The sequence below is a fragment of the Nelumbo lutea genome, chromosome 2, assembly GCF_056320005.1.
Source record: "Nelumbo lutea isolate HS-2025 chromosome 2, American lotus-T2T, whole genome shotgun sequence".
Classification (NCBI taxonomy): Eukaryota; Viridiplantae; Streptophyta; class Magnoliopsida; order Proteales; family Nelumbonaceae; genus Nelumbo; species Nelumbo lutea.
In genome coordinates this window covers 36,242,600-36,262,641 of record NC_142685.1, presented here as the reverse complement: position 1 = coordinate 36,262,641, position 20,042 = coordinate 36,242,600, and the positions used below count along the sequence as shown (strand labels likewise).

The following is a 20,042-nucleotide window of genomic DNA, read 5'->3' as shown; positions in this document are numbered from 1 at the left end:
CGGGTCAGTGTCTAGACCAGGTCGTTAAGCTGGCGCCTGTGTCAGCCGGCGGGTCAGTGTCTAGCCAGGTTTGTCGGTGGGCGCCTTATGGGAGGCTTGGCCGGATCATGCGCTAGACTGGTCCAGGTCGGCCAGGTCGCGCAAGCCGCACGCCACACGCAGCTCGCACAGGTCGTGTGCAGTTCGCGCAAGCCGCGTACGTCGCGTACGTCGCGCGTGCTGCGCGTAGTTTGCACAGGTCACGTGTGCCGCGCACGTCGCGCACGTCGCACCAGGCCGGATAGACTGAGTGCCCAGGTGGGTCACCAACTTCGTAAGTTTGTTGACTGGGTGTTTTCCTACTTGTGGCAAGGTGCCACTTGTCACAATTTCACTCGAAGGCCAAATCTGCCGTCATCATGCACCATCCATTTACATGGACCAGACTGAATCCATTACTGAATCCATTACAATATCATATTTGATCTTAATGTACGAGTTCTAGAACAAGAAGGTAACCATTTGTAGGCCATAGCTGCAAGCACCAATTACCTACTCAAAGGTCCAAAACAATTCATGATCAATATTATTTCCAAACAAGAATCAAAACTATTGTTCAGTAAAACAAAAAGTCAGAGCTTCCATTATCTTCTGCAAATTAAAATCCTCATTTACTAATTCCCTCCATTTAAAATCCTGATAATGGTGAACGTTAACTACATTTTCTACATTATACAAGAAGGCATGCCAATTAATCCACAGTTCTATCTTATCACGAGTGTTTCATACAATTAATCTACAGTTCTATCTTATCACCAACGTTTCATACTGATCCAGAACACCCAGGAAAAAAAGTGAAACACAAAATGATGAAGTGAATCCAAATCATATTTCCTCAAAAGCAAAAGGTACGTGAGGAAAAACCCCCAAATGGGGAAAAAACTTATAGGTTTTTGTCAACCCTTAGTTAGGGTTTATCATTTCTTCACAGATTGGACTGTAGACTCACCTCAAACCCTGAAATCCCCTGAACCGAGACTCGACCTCAGTTCAATCCCAGAACGACAAATTGGACAAGAAGGCACTTTTACCAGCCAAGCATCGACACAGTTCACATGGAAGGCATGCTTACAGCCCGGAAGAACCCGAAACTGCTCTTCTTCCCGGAGCCTCTCCAAGCAGACGGCACAATCTCTATTCGACCCAGATGCCAAAGCCACAACCCCTCCATAATTGCAACAGGGAAGCTTCTGTAGATCCTCCGGAGACAACCCAACACCAAATTCCACCTCACCTTCGCCTGAATCGCGGGAATACGCCTGACGCCTCCTCCTGCGGTGGAACGCTCCACCTACAACGCATAAATGGATGAGGAAGATGGTGGCAATGCCAACAAAAAGGAAGAAAAGTGAGATAACAATCGCCATGACTACGACTCGGAGTAAAAAGGAGAGAAGCATGGGGTTCGGTTTCGTCGATGCGTGCCGTGACCGCATTGAAAATGGGGGCGGTTGTGGTGACGAGACCAGAAGCTCAGGAGCCCCTGCAGGTGGTGACGATGGCAGGGATGTGTATCGTGCGCCACCGATTGAACGGCCCCGATTCAGGCCTATGTTAGCGTCGTCTTCGCGCTCACTAGACATTTCCTCTCTCTCTCTCTCTCTCTCTCACTCCCTGTCGCTGGCTGCAAAAACACTCTGAGGGATGAGTTGCAAAAGCTCTGTGAGGGGGATGAGATGGCGAATTCTCGATCAGAGAGCGATATCAAAGAACAACTAAAAAAGAAGGATGATGTCATTGAGTTAATCTGCACCGCTTGCACCCGTTTAAGCAGTACGAATTTGGGGATGTGGAGACACTTTCTGACTGAAATTGATGGTTTCAGCACATGATTCTTTGTGGAGACTGACAATTTGACAAACAAGCATTAATATCTGCTACTTTTAATACACGTTGCATAGTTGCATGCATGATATTAAATGAGTTTCAGGTCAGGATTACGAAAAGAAATAGAATCTCTTGATCTTAGCCATCTGTTTTGGTTATCGTAGCCTTGGAGAATAAATAAAAAAATAGAATTGTCAGAGGAGGATTGGGATACGTCTAGGAAGATTAACTTTTTCCTAATTTCAGTTGAAGGATTTTACCATCGAGTGGTAAGTTGACAAAAATCCTTGTTTTTAGCTCCAGCAGAGAGGTAAAAGGATCCACTTCTCCATACGCCGGAGCATAATTTGGAATTTGGCAAAAGTTCTAGCAGAAGGAAATTTATCAGAATCTCAATGGAATCTTCTACCTTTCACAGTTGTCTATCTCCCTTGGACCAGCTCGGTTGGCTTGTTAATTGGCAGAACTCCAGATGACCTTGCAAATTCTAAGGGCACTCAACCATTCATACCGCTGGGAGATCCAAATCTGCTCTCTTTAACCAGTAAAACTTTAAGTTGCAAATATCTGATTTCAATAGGAAAACTTCATCCCATCACATGAAGGTTTTTCAACCATAGAAGTAATTAAATTTAAGTCTTGTTTGTAGTAGTTGAGCAGGCATTATATAAAGTCTTAGATCAAACCTCTTTTCTATTAATCTATTGACCAGTGTAAACAGAAGATCAATGATCACTTTCAATTGAACAAAGATGATGAAAACAACAAAGATGAAGGCATAGAAAGAGAAGGGTATCAAGGGGCACATGACATCATGGCCACTTGAGAGGTCCTCCCCTCGATACCTATTTATAATTTTCCTAAAAATGGAAAATTACCGATACATATACATTATATTTATATAAAAATACATCTTTTTAATTATATATACATGCATATATGTATAATCATGTATTATAAACTTGTCAATGATACTTGAAACTCCACGACTCAATCCAACATCTTTATCTTAGATATGGATTTAGATGTCGTGTTTATGCAATTAGATAGGATTTGAATTTTGCAATTTGTATCTGATTAATAATTAATTAGATCGGATTCAGATTTGACTCAATCTGAATCTAATTATATTATAATATTTATTGATTTTAATGTATATTTTTATATTTATTATATTATACATAAACTTATATATATTAAATTCAGTATGTTATATTTATATTAATTTATTATATATAAAAGTCAAAAAATAATTAACTTTTTAATAATTTTGTATTTTAAAAAAATTATAATAGAGTAGGATTAAATCCAAATCCGCTAAAATTCGAATTTGAACCCAAGGTCACCAAATCCAATCAGATTTGCATGCAAACTTTCAATAATCGAATCTGATTTGGATTTGAATTTTGCTGATGCGATCCATTTACAACCCTAAATTCTTTCAAATCCAACCAACCTGCAGCCCAAGCCTGACTATCCCAAGCCTAAGCCTAAGCCGAACCCGAGTTATGTTGGATTAAGCTCAGGTTGGCCTGGGTTGATAAACCTAACCTCAGGTTGGGTCAGGCCCAAGCCCAAGGTTTGCACCTTTAGGTTTAGGCGTGGGTTGACCAACCCGCCCAAATTGCACCCCTACGGCCCTACCAATAAAACAAGAAAACTCTTGTGTGGAGTAGAAAATCCAGAATAGTATGCCTTTATGCCAGCAAGGCGGGCTAAGAAACTACCACAAAATAACCCATTGGGGGACCCTATGAAGCTCAATTCCAAAAAGAACCTGCGACTTGTGAAAGAGTTAGCACTAAGCAGCTCTATATGGTCAACCTATCTCTTTGCTTAATCAATATCAATAGAGTATTAAATTGCAATTCAGGGATACTGAGCACTGAAAAGTGGAAATTGCTCCTCGTAGCACGATGGATTCCATGTTTTACACAGCTTTTGCTAAGTTTTGTACTATTAAGGAAATTTCCACATTAATCCGAGCAAGAATTTTCTAGTTTTCAATTTAAATGATTCGAGGGTGCCAGGTATCCGAATCCCATGTGCGTGATGTTTGAATTGTTCCAATTAAAGAAACAAAAAAATAAAGAATATAATTGTAACAGCAATAAAGAAGGGCTAGTACTGCTTCCAACATACCGACTGAACACCATGGTTTACACCCACATGGGGTTTCCAACATTTCAAATGAATTCTCAGGAAAACAAGATTCTGAATCACTTGGTGCAAAGTCTAGACTAGAGATGCAATACATAGACTTGTACTTCTGAAAGATTAAAGTAACTTTAATAGCAAATACTAGTTGGTGATAGGTCAAATTTTTGGATATTTGTCTTGATCATTCAGTCTCTTTATCATGGTCTTTCTGATTCTAATTTTTCCAGTCTCCCCAAATTTTGAAATTATTAGCATAATATAAGAAATTATGTCATATAAGTACAATTAAATGTTATTTACTCAATTTTCTGGAAACCACCAGTTTATGTTAGGCTGCCAAAGAAAAACTGACATCAGATCAGTGCTTCTGAAGGTCACTCACCATCTACAGCTTTCAGTCACCCTGCAACACAATCTCATCTGTTTCAATTTCTTCTGAATAAACTGCTTTGTAGTTAAAGGTTTTGGACAAACATTACAAGGAATATAATTAGCATACAGAAATAAATGGCCACTTTATATGAATGTCAGCCCCCAAAGAAACAACAGAGAACCAAAGAAGCTCAGAACGGAACATGGAAATTGAAAGCTAAAATTAATTGCAAGGATCATCTCTCCTTTTTTTTTTTTGGTATTGACTCTATTTTCCATGTATGTCCCCTTAAATATTTACTGAATCTGGCAATGATACTAAAAGAAGTGGAAAATTCCATAATTTGTGGGAAACTGAAAATTAACTTGTCCACAAATAAGCTTAGCTGAGACCGAGATATTAAGTTGAATGAGTGATGCAAGATCCCAAGAGTCGAAACTGGAGTTTTATAGAATTTTTATGTATTTTTGTATCATTAGGGTTGTTTGGTCCTTTCACATGTTTATGGGGATCCTGGCTAGGAGTTTGATTTGTCTAATCATGTTCATTTTGCATGTAAAGTTCAGTCTGTATTTGCGTGCGTATGTTCAACTAAGACTTGTCCCAACTATATGAGATCAGTTGCACGAATCCTGTTCTACATTCCTCTGTTCAGTGCCATCTCCATTGTAGAGCTGTAAACTGGACCTGGTCAGGTTGACCTGACAGAACCTAACCAATTATATAGAGTCTGGTTCTAGATTACATGTCCCACTTATTGATTCAGCTCAGGGTTTTAATCTGAACCGATTAAGACCCGAACCAACTACATAATTACATATATAATATAAATAAATTAAAATGATACACCCAGAGTAATACTAGAATAACAATTCAGTCACCCTTTTTTCTATTCTCAATGGACAGAAGCTTGAAACAATGGAATCTCAGAGCTCAAGCAACGTCAGCATGACTGGTGTTGGAGCTCAAGCGGCAGCAACTTGATCAGCATCAAAGCTCAAGCAGCAGGAAGAAACAGTGATCTCATCTAAATGAAACTACGTGTGCTTAATTCACCAAATGGAATGACTGAGCATCCCCTGGAAAAAGAGAAGTATTTATTTGGGGGGATTGAAACAGAAAGAAGTACAGAGGTCTGGTTTCTAGAGCACCCTCCTTTAACCCAAAAGCCATATAAGATAGGACCTAGTTAACCAAATACATGGATGGAGAACACGGTCCAAGGCATAACTTCCCTTACCATTGTTGAAATATTCCTTGGATTTAAGAGTTGAAAAGAACAAGAAAGATAAAATGCATAATCTTTTTGTGATCTAATAACAAGTATGATAAAACTTATATGTAGCTTGGAGCATCAAGTTTAACTATAACTTTGGTCATTATGGTTTTTCAATCCAATATGTATTCTATCTGGGTTTTGCCTCCATTTTCTCTAGCTGATTAAAAGGGCTTGTTTTTTAGCAAATTATTAATGCGCACAACTATTCTTAAACAAAATAAACTTGTATTGTGTCATTCTTCTCATGGAGTTTATATACTGGATCATCAAAAGAAAAAAAATAATGCTGTGTATTGGTCTATAACTGAAGTAAATAAGAAGTCCACAATTTATATCATTTTCTTCTTGTGAGACAATGGACTAATACAAGTACATAAACCCTGTTGACCAGACACAAACCCGAGTCAAACTAGATCAATTTGAACCAAGTAAGCACTCAAACTTGAAGCAAATAAGATCAAATTAGTTTCTAGACTAATAATAGAAGGGCAAAATAGCAAAAGACAAGATATTACTTTCCAGAACTCAAGTCAACCCAAAGAACCATATCCAGATTGGGGGGGGGGGGGGTCACACATTCTGGAGACCCTCTCTCTCTTCTTTTCAAACGCTCTCTCCACCCGAGTCACTAGCACACTTTCACCAACTCACTTTTGTACCTCTCCCTGGAGTTCAGTAACCAGAAAACTATAGCAGCTTAATCCCTCACCAGAGGGCATGTAGACAGCCCGTTCGGGGGTCCAGCTGGTTCTATCCCCTTCTTCCCATTTTCTCCTGTTCTTCTAGAGTCAGACTGTTAATGCCCTATCCATCAGCTTACATAGAATCACTAACTTTGATCTTTGATCCCTAGATGGGATGACACTTCAGAGGTTGATTTCTGCACCGATATTAAGGATCCAACAATGACATCATCACCAACATCAAAGATTCACTAATGGCATCATTACCGGCATCATGCAGATCCGCCAATAGAACCGGCATCACTAAGCAGTTTTTTCCATGGATCGCTCTAAAGCTCCCGGGCCCGATGGATTCACTATGGCTTTCTACCAGGATTGTTGGGAATGGCTAAAGGATGATCTGATGTGAGTCTTTGTGGAGTTTTATGATAGGGGGATTGTCCGTAAAGGGGTAAATGCCACTTTCATTGCGTTGGTTCCCAAGAAACTGGTGCCTTCCACCCCAAGGATTTTAGGCCAATCAGCCTAGTGACAAGTCAGTACAAAATCCTTGCAAAAGTCCTCTCTATTCGGTTAAAAAAGGCCCTCCCGTCAATCATATCTCATTTTCAAGGGGCCTTCATCCAAGATATAAAAATTTCAGATCAAATACTCATAGCCAATGAGTGTGTGGAGGATTTCAAGGTAGCAAGATGGAAGGGCATTGTGTGTAAGCTGGATCTAGAGAAAGCCTATGACTTGGTGGATTGGGAGTTCTTAGTTGAAACTTTGAGGAAGTGTGATTTTGGGGCAAGATGGTGTAAATGGATTAAAGGATGTCTTCAATCTTCCATTTTTCGATGTTGGTGAATGTGCAGTTAAGGACTTCTTTGGTGCACTAAGAGGTGTGAGACAAGGGGACCCTTTGTCCCCTTTCCTCTTCACCATTTTAGCTGAGGTCTTTAGCAGATTGATCTCGAAGGCAGCGGAGGTAGGATTGTTAAGGGGTTGGAAAGTAGGAAGGGAGAGGGTGGTGCTAACTCATCTACAATTTGTGGATGACATCATTATCTTCTGTGAGGCTGGTGATGAGTTAGGGGCAAGAAATCTAAGAATGTTGGTAAAACTCTTTGAAAAAATGACAAATCTAAGAGTGAATATCCACAAGAGCTAGGTGGCAGGGATCAATTTAGCACCAAAAGAGATTAATGTTTGGGCTGAGGAACTAGGATGCTTAAGCGGTGAGTGGCCACTCAAGTATTTAGGGCTCCCCCTTGGTGCAAATCTCAGAAGCATAGATTTTTGGAATCCAGTTGTGGAGAGGTTTGAAAAGAAACTTGTGGTGTGGAAGAGGAATTATATCTCTCTGGGGGGAAGGATTACTCTTATCAAGCATACCCTAGCGAACCTTCCAATTTACTACCTCTCGGTGTTTAGTTTGCCTCAAGCTGTGAGAAAGAAATTAGAGAGAATAATTAGGGATTTCTTGTGGGAACCGGGCGAGAAGAAAGATCATTTAGTAAGATGGGATCTTGTAACTAGGAGGAAAGAATTTGGAGGATTGGGGTTAGGAAGGTTGAAGGAAAAGAATGAGGCTCTACTAGGGAAGTGGTTATGGGTTCCCATAAGAAACAGATAGGTTGTGGCACAAAATTGTGACTAGTATTCATGGGCTCTCTGAAAATGGTTGGGATGTTGTAGTGTCTTATAGGGTTTCCAATGCTTCATTGTGGAAAACGATTCACAAACTCCTCCCATTGTTCCTCAATCATGTCAGGTTTGATCTAAACTCAAGTAACAAAGTAAAATTTTGGGAAGATGTTTGGGTGGGTGACTCTTCTTTAAAGACTTTATTCCCTTCAGTTTTTGCTCTATCCCACTTTAAAGGAAAACCGGTTGCTGATTTCCTGTCCCCCTCTCCCTCGCAATCTGGGTATGCTTTGAACCTGGGTCTCCACAGAAACTCCAAGTTGGATTTGGTGTCTACTATTATTCAGTTGCTTGATGGGATTTGTATAGATTCTACCAAGCAAGACACTAGAATTTGGATTCCTAACCCCCTTGGTGAGTTCAGTTGTGCGTCCTTCTTCAAAGCTTTGACTTCTTTTCAACCTGGGGTCCATTTTCCATTCCGTGAAGTCTGGTGTCGCCCTATTCCCCCTGAAGTGGGTGCCTTTTGTTGGGAAGTTTACCATGGTGCAATTAACACCTGTGATCTGATGCAGAGGAGGAGGCCTGGCTGGTGCCTTTCACCTAATTGGTGTTGTTTGTGTGAACCCAATGGTGAAACTGCTCTTCACATTTTTGTTTCCTGTCCTGTAGCTAGCAGCATATGGGAGTGGTTCTTTTCTCTCTTTGGTTGCAGGTGGGATACCCTGGTGAGCCTGGGGAGTTTGTTTGAAGCCTCCACTTTCAGGTGGCCAAAGAGAAGGGGGAAAACCTTATGGAGATGCACACGGGCAGCAGTACTTTGGATGTTATGGGAGGAAAGAAATCTGAGGATTTTTGAAGGGAAGAAAAGGTGTAAGGAATTACTGATAGAGGGGATTATGTTAAAAGTGATTTCATGGGTAAAATCAATGGAGTCATTCTCAGACTTTACTGTGAATGATATAATCAGGAACTGGAGGACTGTATCTTCCTCGTCATCAGCTAAAAAGAAGGTAGTACGAAGCTGGAATCCTCCTAAAGCGGGATTCATCAAATTAAACTTTGATGGGAGCAGTTTTGGCAACCCGGGCATGGCTGGTATTGGTGGGGTCATTAGAGATGACAGGGGGAATGTAGTGGGGCTGTTTTCCGGCCCTATTGGGTGGGGAGACTCCATTACAGCTGAACTAAAAGCTCTGGTTTTCGGTATACAAAAGGCCCCGGAAATAGGTGTAAGGAAGTTAGAAGGCAACTCCAAAGTGGTGATAAGCTGGCTGAAGCAGGATGGAAAGGCTCCATGGGTATTCAGAAATGAGATTAAGAAAATTAATCACTCCACAAAGGAAATACAGGTTTTATTTCAGTGGACTCCAAGAGCAGCAAATGGGTTTGCGGATCAGCTAGCAAAGCAAGGGGCTAACAGGGAGCATTGTTTTTGGGCTCTGTTGTAAGTCTACAAAGCAAATTTTAGGTGGAATGTCTTTGGACATTGGGGTAGCCGAGGCTACCCATTCTCTGTACTAATATTCTCTTTTTTAATAAAACCATTTTCACTGATAAAAAAAAACAATTGTTTACAGTCACCAATAATTCTCAAATCCACTGACAATGATCCTGTTTACAGTCAAATCACTGGGAATCAATCTTTATCTAGCTCCACCACCAAATCATTGAGATCAGATCCATTGGCAGCAGATTACAGCCAAATGCGAATTACAAGCTAAGCCAGAGATTCTTTAGGGGAGCCGCAATTCAACACCATAAGCCCTGTGCTCTCTGGTCCTCTGTTCAGATTTAGTTTTTATCCTTTCTTTCCTTGCAATTTTAATCCACAACCGTCACTGACCTTGGAGAGGAGCATCATGTGAATTCCCCTGGGTCAAACTGTCACTGTCATTACCAATGGGTGAACAGAGACAACAGATCTCCACTACCACAATCACTAGCTACGATCACTCGACCTCAATCTCTCAGCCTCGTTGAAAATGCCTTTCTTTGCATCTTTCTCTGTTGATCTTGTTTTTCCATGATTTCTCTACTTTCTACCATCTTTATTAGCATAATTTCCACCTGAGAAGCAATGTTTTATTTTCTTCTACTAATCCTGTATCAAGATTCCATTAGGGTATTTTGATAAGGAATTCTGATTGGATTGACTGATTATTATTCTATCAACAGCAAACAGTAAGACCTTGCCATCTTTGCAGCCCCTACTGGCTGCAATCATTTTGACAAGTGTTGATTCCTAGAACTCTAGAACAGGTGCCCAGAATGCATCCACCTTGTTGCTAAATCAAGGGGCATGTGCGCACTGGGCTCTGTAGTCCTATTGATCTATACTTGAATCCTGATATAAATTTTATATTTACTTCTAATAGATCCTGAGTTTAGATTAATAATTCTCAATGAATTCATCAGTTACAAAAGGTTGCCTGATGTTTTTCTTCTACTAATCCTCTAGTAAACTTGTCACCATCAATCTAGCATCCACCATCCTAGATACATTCTTGTGTTCCACCGCCCAGAGATTCACCCAAAGTATTTTTGACTTTGCATCCTCCCCCTATCTTACTAAAAAAATTGCTGCCTGAAAGTTTTCGATCTCGCCACTTTTGTTGTTTAAATTGTACAAGCCCAACTCACGGGATCTGCCTCAACTGTATATATCTATATATCTATCTATCTATCTATCTATCTATATATATAGATATATATATATATATATATATATATATACCTATTGTAAGGGGTTGCGCTTACATGTGTTTGGGCAGTCATTTGCACCCTCATTTAGCATGCTCTGTCATCCCCTTTTAATTTTATTTTTCTTTTAGACATTAAGTAACGCCTAGGCGCCTGCCTAGGCCACCAGGTGACTAAGCGCTCCCCTGTCGCCTGGGTTCGCCTTGGCGCCTTGAAAACTATGATTTTTAAAGCAATTCACAAATAAACGCATAGTGTTTCCAAAGCTACATGATTATCTTATACGAACCACTTTTTTCAATCACTGTTTTCACAGAGTTTCCAACAAAAATGACATTTCTTTACAACTTTCACATGCATGTGCTATTAACATTGCAACTTATTCATCAACCCCATCCAAAAAGACCTGGCATTGCACAAAAGGCTCTGTGCCTCAAAGAGCTCTACGCTCCAATCTACAAAGGCTCAATGCCTAAGGCCCAGCGCCTCAATGAGCTTCGTGCTCCATATACAAAGGCTTTGTAACTAATACTCATTGTAAACTTTGTTGATGTGGCTTAAACACTTCTACACACAAAGGACCATCACGATCCCAACACTCATCAGTAATTCCAAGGGGCTTCGGATCGACGGTAATCCTAGCTGGTAATTCCAAATCAACAGTAACCCCAGATGCAAAAGGCCCCACGCCTCTACAATACAAAAGGCTCAATGCCTAAGGTGCAACACCTCAAAGAGCACCGACTCCAGTTACATACAAAGGCTCAACGCCTAAGGCCCCATGCCTCTATGATCTCTGACTCCCATTATGATCAAAGGCTCAATGCCAAGAGCTCCTTGCCTCAAAAAGCTTCAACTCCTCCATTCACATACAAAGGCTCTATCACTAAGGCCTAGCACTTCCAATATATTAAAAGCTCAATGCTCAGCAAAACCCTAGTCTCCCCAAGCACCTTTTATAAAGCCTTGGTCTCCACAGGCACCTCTTAAAGCCTTGGTCTCCCCAAGCATCTTTCTCAAACCCTAGTCTCCCTAGGCTCCAACAAGTTCATATTTCATGCATTTAGATACTTAAATTTCATAATCGTACATGATATGCTTAATATTTAGACTCATGATTTATATCTCATACTCACAGGTCCATATATCTCATACATAAAATGCTCATGATTGTTGACCTATGTGTTCTTATAATCTACATTCTTATGTTCATACTGATGAATGATACTTGTAGGAGCCTCATGCACTGAGCTGCACTTTTTGATTATAAGTTTATATAATCACAACTAATACTTTATATGCTGACAGATACACATGATTATACACTGATAGATTCACACCTAGAGTTATATGCCAAGATACTTAGACCTAATAAACTCACATGTCCATGTGTACTTTCATGATAATGTACTCTGACTACTTGATTAGATTCACAATTTATATGACTGCTTTATATGCCAATATCCCACGCATACCTTTTATAGTATCACATGTCTATGATCACTGCTCTTAACACTTCACGTCTCATAAGTACATGATTCACAGACTTGTACACTCACATACACAATTCTGACCCACAGCTATGAGTTCATTTACAGTGGCAGTTTCGAACCCACAACTACGATTTATGCTTACTCTTACACTTATATGAACACAATCATTTCACATAACTAGAAAAGATGGAATCACACAACTAGCAAATGTACAACCACTTGTGTAATTAACCTTCAATTGGGGACTGTTTTCTTTCAAAATCACAAAGGTAATATTCATCTTGCAGACTCACACCTCGCCTCCCTATGGTCTCACTTTGAGCCTCTTTTTGGCCTCACACTCTTCCAACCTAGCAACTTGCAAATTGGCCCCACAGCCCTAAATTGACTGCACCTCGCCCAATAAACTTACCTTGCTTAAAAATCTTGCCTCATGCAACAATTTTCTCACTCAAGAAATCTTTCCTCATGTCCCATGCTCTCGCCTCGTTTTACGATCTAGCTCGAAATGATCGCATTGCACAAACTCGTGTTAACTCCTCAATCTTGCCTCATAAAACTTGATTTCACAAAATTCTGCCCCACAGAACTAAATCTCACCCCAATATTTTTGTGGGCCAATTTTTCTTAAAAATTTTCAGACATTTGAGGGCTAATCTTTCTAAAAGCTGTTCAAAATATTGGGGTCAAATTTTTCTAAAAATTCTTCAGGTATTTGGGGGTTGTTTCTAAAATCTCTTCAGACTTTTGGGGGCTAATCTTTCTAAAAAAAATTCTTCCAATATTTATGAACTGATCTTTCACTAAATTGTTTCAGAACTTTGGGGAATAATCCTATAACAAAATTTCTTCAACAATTTAATTTTGTTAGCATCATTCTTCGATCTCACTCCCAAAATGGGGGGATAATGGCTGAGTACAATGATTAAAACGTATAACCCAACTTCTGCTTAACAAATGGCTACGATCGTTCTTAAGCAGGGGGCTAAGGCCATGTTTGGTTCACTTTTCTTGGCCTCATTCTCTTAATTCTTGCTCATTCTAAGCAATAATGGTAAAAAATGAATAACATTACAGTGTTTGGTTACAAAATTCTTGCCAACGGCCACATTTTTTTTAGAATGAAAAATCAGCCCCATAGCACAAAAATTGACTAGCATGCAGCATGAAAAATAATCATGTCCCATCTTGCTCATTTCATTCTTTTAGGAAACTCTACCTACAAAATTGTTGTCGTAGATGTTTACTTTTGCGAAATCACTTTTATAGAAAGCACTTTTATGGAAGTACTTTTACGAAAGCACTTTTACGGAAGCACTTTTATAAAAGTACTTTACTAAAGCACTTTTACGAAAGTACTTTTATGAAAACACTTATGAAATTACTTTTACAAAAGCACTTTTACGAAAGTACTTTTATGGAAGTACTTTTATAGTACTTTTATAAAAGCACTTTTACAAAAGCACTTTTATAAAAGTACTTTTACAAAGTACTTTTACTAAAGCACTTTTACAAAAGTACTTTTACGAAAGCACTTTTATAAAAGTACATTTATGAAAGCAATTTTATAAAATCACTTTTATGAAAGTAATTTTATAAAAGCACTTTTACGAAAGTACTTCTACAAAAGAATTTTTATGAAAGTACTTTTATAAAATCACTTTTACGAAAGTACTTTTACAAAACATCTATGCCAATTGGTAAACATTGACTATTGGAGACCTAGGCTAGCGGTTTGTGAATACGGCACTTTTTTTTTATGAAGAATGAAAATGAGCAACATAAGACACTTGTCAGTTCAAAAAGAATTTATTTTTAGGGAAAAACTGTTTAGTTCATAGCAATATTTTCTCATTCTGCCTATTTTTACCCATTCTTTTCCATTTTAGAATTTCATCTTGGGTAAGAATGAGAAAGAATGAGAATTGAACCAAACAGGGCCTAATGTGAGACAATGGACTTATATAAAAACATAAACCTAGTTGACTCAATGTAAACCCGAGTCAAACCAGATCAGTTTGAACCAGGTAAGCACTCGCACTTGAAGAAAATCAGATCAACTTGAAATTACAAAAATTTCTAAACTAATAATAAAACGACAAAATCAGCAAAAGACAAAATAGGAGAACTTTCTAGAATTCGGGAGACCCATTTCTTTCTTGTCATCCCGCCACTCTTGCTCTCCCCACCTGAATCACTGCCATTCTTTAACTGACTTACCTCTGCTCTTCTCTGCCAAAATTTAGTAACCAGAGAACTACAATGGCTTGAAAAATGTATTGTATTAAAAGATGAATGAACAATATTAGAAAAAATGGGGGTTCTCGAAGCACTGGCTGTAGAATGAAAAATGTGATAGTATTAAAACATGTACTTGTTTGGGGTTGCCTCAAGTGGCTTGATACAAAGGCAGCTTGTAGAATTGACCCAAACGGTTGAACCATTTGACCCAAAAAAAATCATTTTCATAGAAATGGTTAAAGAACTACTGACTTGAACAGTTGAACTGTTCAACCTGAACAGCTTCGCAAGTTGCAGTTAAAATTAATTTAAAACAAAAAAGAAAAGAAATAAAAAAGATATCTTTGCCCAAAAGCCCTATTCAATGATTTTTCTTTAACTTAGGGTTTACTAATTCTTCTATCTCAAGAGAGAAGACTCAATGACTCAAAAGCAACTCAGGCAATTGTGGAGCCCAATTGGTTAAAGGACAAGGGAGCAGATTGATAGTGGCACTAACTTACAGACAAGTGCATTTGTTAATCTTGTACTGAGTAATTGAAATTTTACAGAGAGCAGAGCCTCCTGGAGAGATCAACCACCTTTTCTCCAAGTTATCGTTAGCACGAAGTTAAGTTTCTCCCTGTAATAGAAACTTTCAATCAGATGTGTCTCACCCATGACACCTCATCCAATTGATCATCCCCCACCTCAGACTCAACCATCTCTTCTCCATCATCAAGGGCTTAGTTCTATATTTTTCCTTTTATAAATTTTATGTTGCCAATATTTCCACTACCATCAACTACACCTCTCCCAACCACCATTTCCCCGTCAAGTTGACAGCCTCACTGCAATCTTCTACTCCTAATATCAATAAAACAACATTCCCCTACATTCTTCTCCAAGGCAGTCTCATTCGATCACTGCTGAACCAAATCTCTCTCACCATTAACCCCAACCCCTTGCTGCCTACAACATCTTGCACAATTGCACCCCATCAGTAGCACCCAAAAAATTCTCAAACAAAACAGCCCACCCACCCCGTGAAAAGCAACCTCCATCCCACAACCATCTCTATTCCCCACCCTCACCATATCAACCATCACTTTTGAGCCTCCAATACCGAAACCATCCATCCTCTAATCCTTTACTTGAATCACTACCTACCTTCATCGTCAACCCCTGGGGCTCATTTGCGGTAGCCATAACCCCCTCTAAAATCTGCACCTCACCTTTATCCTGATTGAGTAAGGCTTGCTCTTCAGCCACCTGCCGACCATCAGCAGAACCATGTGCCTCTGCCTCACCTCCAACCTCTGTCAAGACACTGGACATGACCTGTAGCACCTCATTCAAAGTTCCCTCATCAATGTCTTGGACTTCCTCTACCCTAATCAACTGGTTCTGCTTTCCTGCCACACCAATCTTACCGCAGCAAGGGTGGCGATGTACCTTAGCCTTGTGACCAACAACTTTTCTCTCTTGAGCTTTCTTCTCTTTCTCTCTAACAAGCGTTTAGCTTTAGGGACTTCAGGTTCAGGAACCTCATAGGGCATGGCGACCCACACATTATTGAGCAGAGTTTGCTCTTCAGCCACAGTAAGGGTGGATGGTGCCAATTATTTGGAGTAGGAACAATCTGTAAAGCTACATATTGGTGGACAAGGAAAGCTTAAATACATTATGGGTGGAACCCAAGGAGCTAATATTATAGAGCCTCAAATATGCCCAGTGGTAGCAAGAAAAGTATACAGTAATGTCATGATTGGTCAATTAGATGCTTACCCATATTAGTAGGAAATTTTGGTGGATGAAGACAGTAAAGGAGATGTGAGATGGTGTGGTTGAAACTAGTTATCAAACATTGAATGTGGCTAGGATGTATCAACTGTAGGATGAGATTAACGTTTAACAATTTGGAGCAAGGAGAGATCAACTCTCTACTTTGAGATCTCTGCGGAAGAAGATCAACCATCCAGAGACTATTGAGTGAGAAAGTCCAAAAGATGCCATGACATGTAGGAGACTTGTTGAAAAGAACAGAGTTTTTTTAGGTGCTGTTTGGCAAGTTTTTTTTAGAAAGATCTTCCAGCAGCCCAGATGGCCAAGAGACACATTGAGCTTTTGGAGTATTGTCTTTAAAGACAAAGACCATTTGCTAAGCAGCTTGGTCTACTGGGCTTTTAAAAACACATTTGGAAGCTATCTATCATGCAGAAAGACCAGAAAGCTTCATTTGAAGCTTCCTGAAATTTGCAATTTTCGGTCTTTTCGGGCCTTTCCGTGCATGTGTCTTCTCACCTTTCCAGATTTTCATTACCAAAAGGAAAAAGACTGATTTTCAGTCTGTTGATCTTGCCGAAACCCAGAAGACCACGTGGAAAGACTTGCCAAACACTGCCTTAATTTCTCACACAGATGAATTATAAATATGATATCACTAGACAACATATTCTCACTAGGGATGATATGACTCTATCCTAAGCTTATTCCCTAGTACATAGCAAGGAGAGTTGGAGAAAGGTTATGTTACAGTCTCTTGGGGAGTTTTCAGCCCATGCAAGCCTAAGTCTTCAGCATGTACATATAAATGTACAGGCCTTTTTTTTTATAACTAAAGGTACAGGCCATATGCATAAATACAAATAAAGTTTTGAACTGTCAACTTTGTTGTGAAGTAACATTTTATAGGAAAAGTGGCATTAATCATGTATAGTAGTTGTTCATTAATGTCAGATAAGCTAAGAGAAAAAAAGAACATTTTACATCTAAGCATCCCTCAAGAGGCCATTGAGTGTCAGAATCTGACGTGTGTCTGTTTAACTTCATCCATTTGGGAGAGAATCCACATAACACCGTTTCTACAACAACCACAAACTAGATTCAGGGCATGACATAAAGTACAGATATTTGGTATCTATCAAAACCAATGGTACAACAGAAATTCATAAGAAACGTTAGCAAATAAAGTACAACAGAAATTTGGTATCTATCAAAACCAATGGTACAACAGAAATTCATAAGAAACGTTAGCAAATAAAGTACAACAGAAATTTGGTATCTATCAAAACCAATGGTACAACAGAAATTCATAAGAAACGTTAGCACAATTTAAATTTCCTAACCAGTTAAAGAAAACATAATGTGCTTGAGTTACTAAAAAGAAGTGAAATGCAAAAAGATAAAAAATTATTACTGACCATTTCTTCCCTCTTGTTTGTGGGAACAGTTGGTTTGGGCCTCAATAATGAACTGCCACTACTGTTGACTTTTTTACATGGTCTTCTAGCTAAAAGTTTTGCAATCTGCAACTGAGTTTTAGCTATTATTTCTGTTCTCTTAAGTTCCATTTCGCTTCTCTTGATCTCTGCCTCTGCCCTCAAGCGCTCCGTGTCCTTATACATTTCCATCCTTGCCTGTTCAATCTTCAAAATTGAATGGGCTAGTAACCTTATACTCTCAGCCACATCAGTTATTAAGCTCTTCCTTCGCTTTAAGGAATTGACTTTGGCAGTCCCATCTGCAATCTTGCTCCTGGGCGTACTTAAATCACTATCTGTACCTCTACTCTCCTTCCTGTTGTCAGGAACTGTGTTAGACCCATCATCTTGATTGCTATCTTGCATGTGCCCATCGGCTTCCACATCGACGATCTCACAATTTTGAGTCTTCCCAATGACCTGAGGATGGGCAGCTCCAGCTTCATTAACCCGTTTCAGAACATGCTGTGAATCATCCATTTCTACCTTTGGCAAAGCATGCGGACCCAACTCGGCTGCCCCATTTGCACAACCATCCAGACCCTTAGACTGAGAAGAGTAGTTTCCTTTTAACAAACCATCCATCCGAGCATAGAATTGCCAAGAAGAACCTGAAGCAGAGTTGTTAAGAGCTGATTCTGCCCGATACCTTTTCTTCATGGATTCTATCTTGTTCTTACATTGGTTGGGTGTTTTGACAGATTTTGTCCCACAACCACGGCCAGAAACCTGCCGAGCTATCTCTTCCCAATCACTCCCCTTCAGCTTAGCACGGTTCCTTAACAACCATTTCGACTCATACACATCGAGCAAGCTCAAGACTCCACCTTCGCTCCATTCATCCCTCTTACTCTTATCTGGAGTTCTCCCAGTTACAATGTCTCCCACGCCCGCTTCATTTTGCACCAACTGCATACACTTAGTGGGCTTAAACTCAGATTGCGAAACCCTTACCTGCGAATCCTCTTCCATGAGATGATTCCCGCCTTGAAAACCCTCCATAAAATCCACAACTTACAGCAATAACCCACTACATAAATCCCTAAAAACTATGAATTAAACCAGAAAAGGCATCAATTCTTCCAAACCCAGACTATAAAACCCAAATTTCTAAGCTTTTGGTGGTTCAGCTGGAAAAAAGCCATATAGACACAAGTTTAATCAAAATTTGGATCCTGAGGCAAACTATATTCCCAGGTTGATCAAATGGGTATTACCCAAATTGATCAAAATGCACTCTATTCCCAGATTGATCAAACGGGTATCCCCCAATTGATCACAATTCCAAGACGACATAAACATTAAAAGAATAGCAGGAGCAAGTAGTTCACCTGCTCCCTGGTTTTTGTCTTTCTCTACCTTATGCTTGCTCTTTTTACCTTCTCTCGGTGGCGGGACGGAGGACGCAGGACGCTGAAGTCTGAAGCAGAGAGAAGGTGAACGAAAAGCTTGAACTCCGGTTTGGTATTACTTGTCGGTCGACTGATTTATGCCACGTGGAAAGATCTTCTGCGCGAAAGATATCGTTGGCATCTGTCAAAGAAAAGCAATGTCTGGGACCTCTGAGTGGAGCGTCCCGCGTGGGTAGTCACACCACTCACTCTTGTTGTCCGAATTTAATGCCACGTGGCAAAAATCTTATCTCCACCCTAAGGGTGGACTGAACTACTGAACTATAAAAACCCCAAGATTTTTTCCTTTTCATTTTGTGTTAATTCTGTTCCATATATTTTATTTTCACAAGCAAATTACCCTAAACATCAAATCCTGTCTTGCCAAGTGGCATATCAGATACATATTTCGATCACCTATTCTAATTTTCCATGTGGCAACACATTGACCATTCCAGACCGCTATTACTCACTCGTGGCTGACCCAACTCGGAACAGAAATGCAACAGAATGATACTAGTGGGCTCCAAACAAGAGGCGCACTGCAAATGGTGTCAAAACCTTTAAAGGCATTTTGATTTAAAGTGGGCTCCAGACAAGAAAAGCATTTTTTGTGACATCAGATTGGAATCCACTCAATGCCACAACATTCCATTGACCTTTTATCTTTACCAATTCAATTGGCTGGATGCTTCACTTCATACGCTTTAAATTTTCCCCACTATCCCACTTGTATGATGGACATTGAGCATCAATAACTTCTCTTCCACCAGCATCTCCTTTTTCTTTTTCTGTCTTTCTAGCTTTGGTAGTTTTGATGAATATGAAGCAACAAAGTTCTAAAAACAATTTTAAGTTTGAAATGTCCAAACCATTTTTCTTTTTTTTTTTTTTCAATTCTTAATAAGTGAAGTTCTTTGATATTCTAAATGTTGGAACTATTTTGTATTTTTATAAATTTATAAACGGAAGAAGAAACATA

General features: G+C 39.5%; 2 protein-coding genes across 4 annotated transcripts; both read right to left on the bottom strand.

The window, feature by feature from the left end:
- Nucleotides 1-540: 540 nt before the first annotated feature.
- On the bottom strand, nt 541-1,901 carry LOC148869869 (RING-H2 finger protein ATL56-like). The gene has a single exon (XM_088967156.1). The coding sequence runs from the start codon at nt 1,620-1,622 to the stop codon at nt 990-992; it is 633 nt and encodes a 210-aa protein (XP_088823282.1). The 5' UTR covers nt 1,623-1,901; the 3' UTR covers nt 541-989.
- A 2,229-nt stretch (nt 1,902-4,130) lies between these two features.
- On the bottom strand, nt 4,131-19,339 carry LOC148869868 (uncharacterized). 3 transcript variants are annotated; one of them, XM_088973941.1, is made up of 3 exons: nt 17,610-19,158; nt 17,176-17,270; nt 4,131-4,429 (listed from the first exon to the last, which is right to left on the bottom strand). In XM_088973941.1, the coding sequence occupies exons 1-2, from the start codon at nt 18,669-18,671 to the stop codon at nt 17,235-17,237; spliced, it is 1,098 nt and encodes a 365-aa protein (XP_088830067.1). In that variant the 5' UTR covers nt 18,672-19,158; the 3' UTR covers nt 4,131-4,429; nt 17,176-17,234. The 3 variants fall into 3 exon arrangements, with proteins under 3 accessions (XP_088830067.1, XP_088830069.1, XP_088830068.1); XM_088973943.1 differs by lacking the exon at nt 17,176-17,270 and having other exon boundaries at nt 17,610-19,339; XM_088973942.1 differs by lacking the exons at nt 4,131-4,429; nt 17,176-17,270 and adding an exon at nt 5,088-5,478.
- Nucleotides 19,340-20,042: the final 703 nt, after the last annotated feature.

What these genes read in the sequence shown, in the direction of transcription:
- LOC148869869 (XM_088967156.1), bottom strand. Translation starts at nt 1,622, where the DNA reads ATGTCTAGTGAGCGCGAAGACGACGCTAACATAGGCCTGAATCGGGGC.
- LOC148869868 (XM_088973941.1), bottom strand. Translation starts at nt 18,671, where the DNA reads ATGGAGGGTTTTCAAGGCGGGAATCATCTCATGGAAGAGGATTCGCAG. An exon ending in CAAACAAGAGGGAAGAAATG is followed by an intron (nt 17,271 to 17,609) that starts GTCAGTAATAAT and finishes TGGTTGTTGTAG; the next exon opens with AAACGGTGTTATGTGGATTC.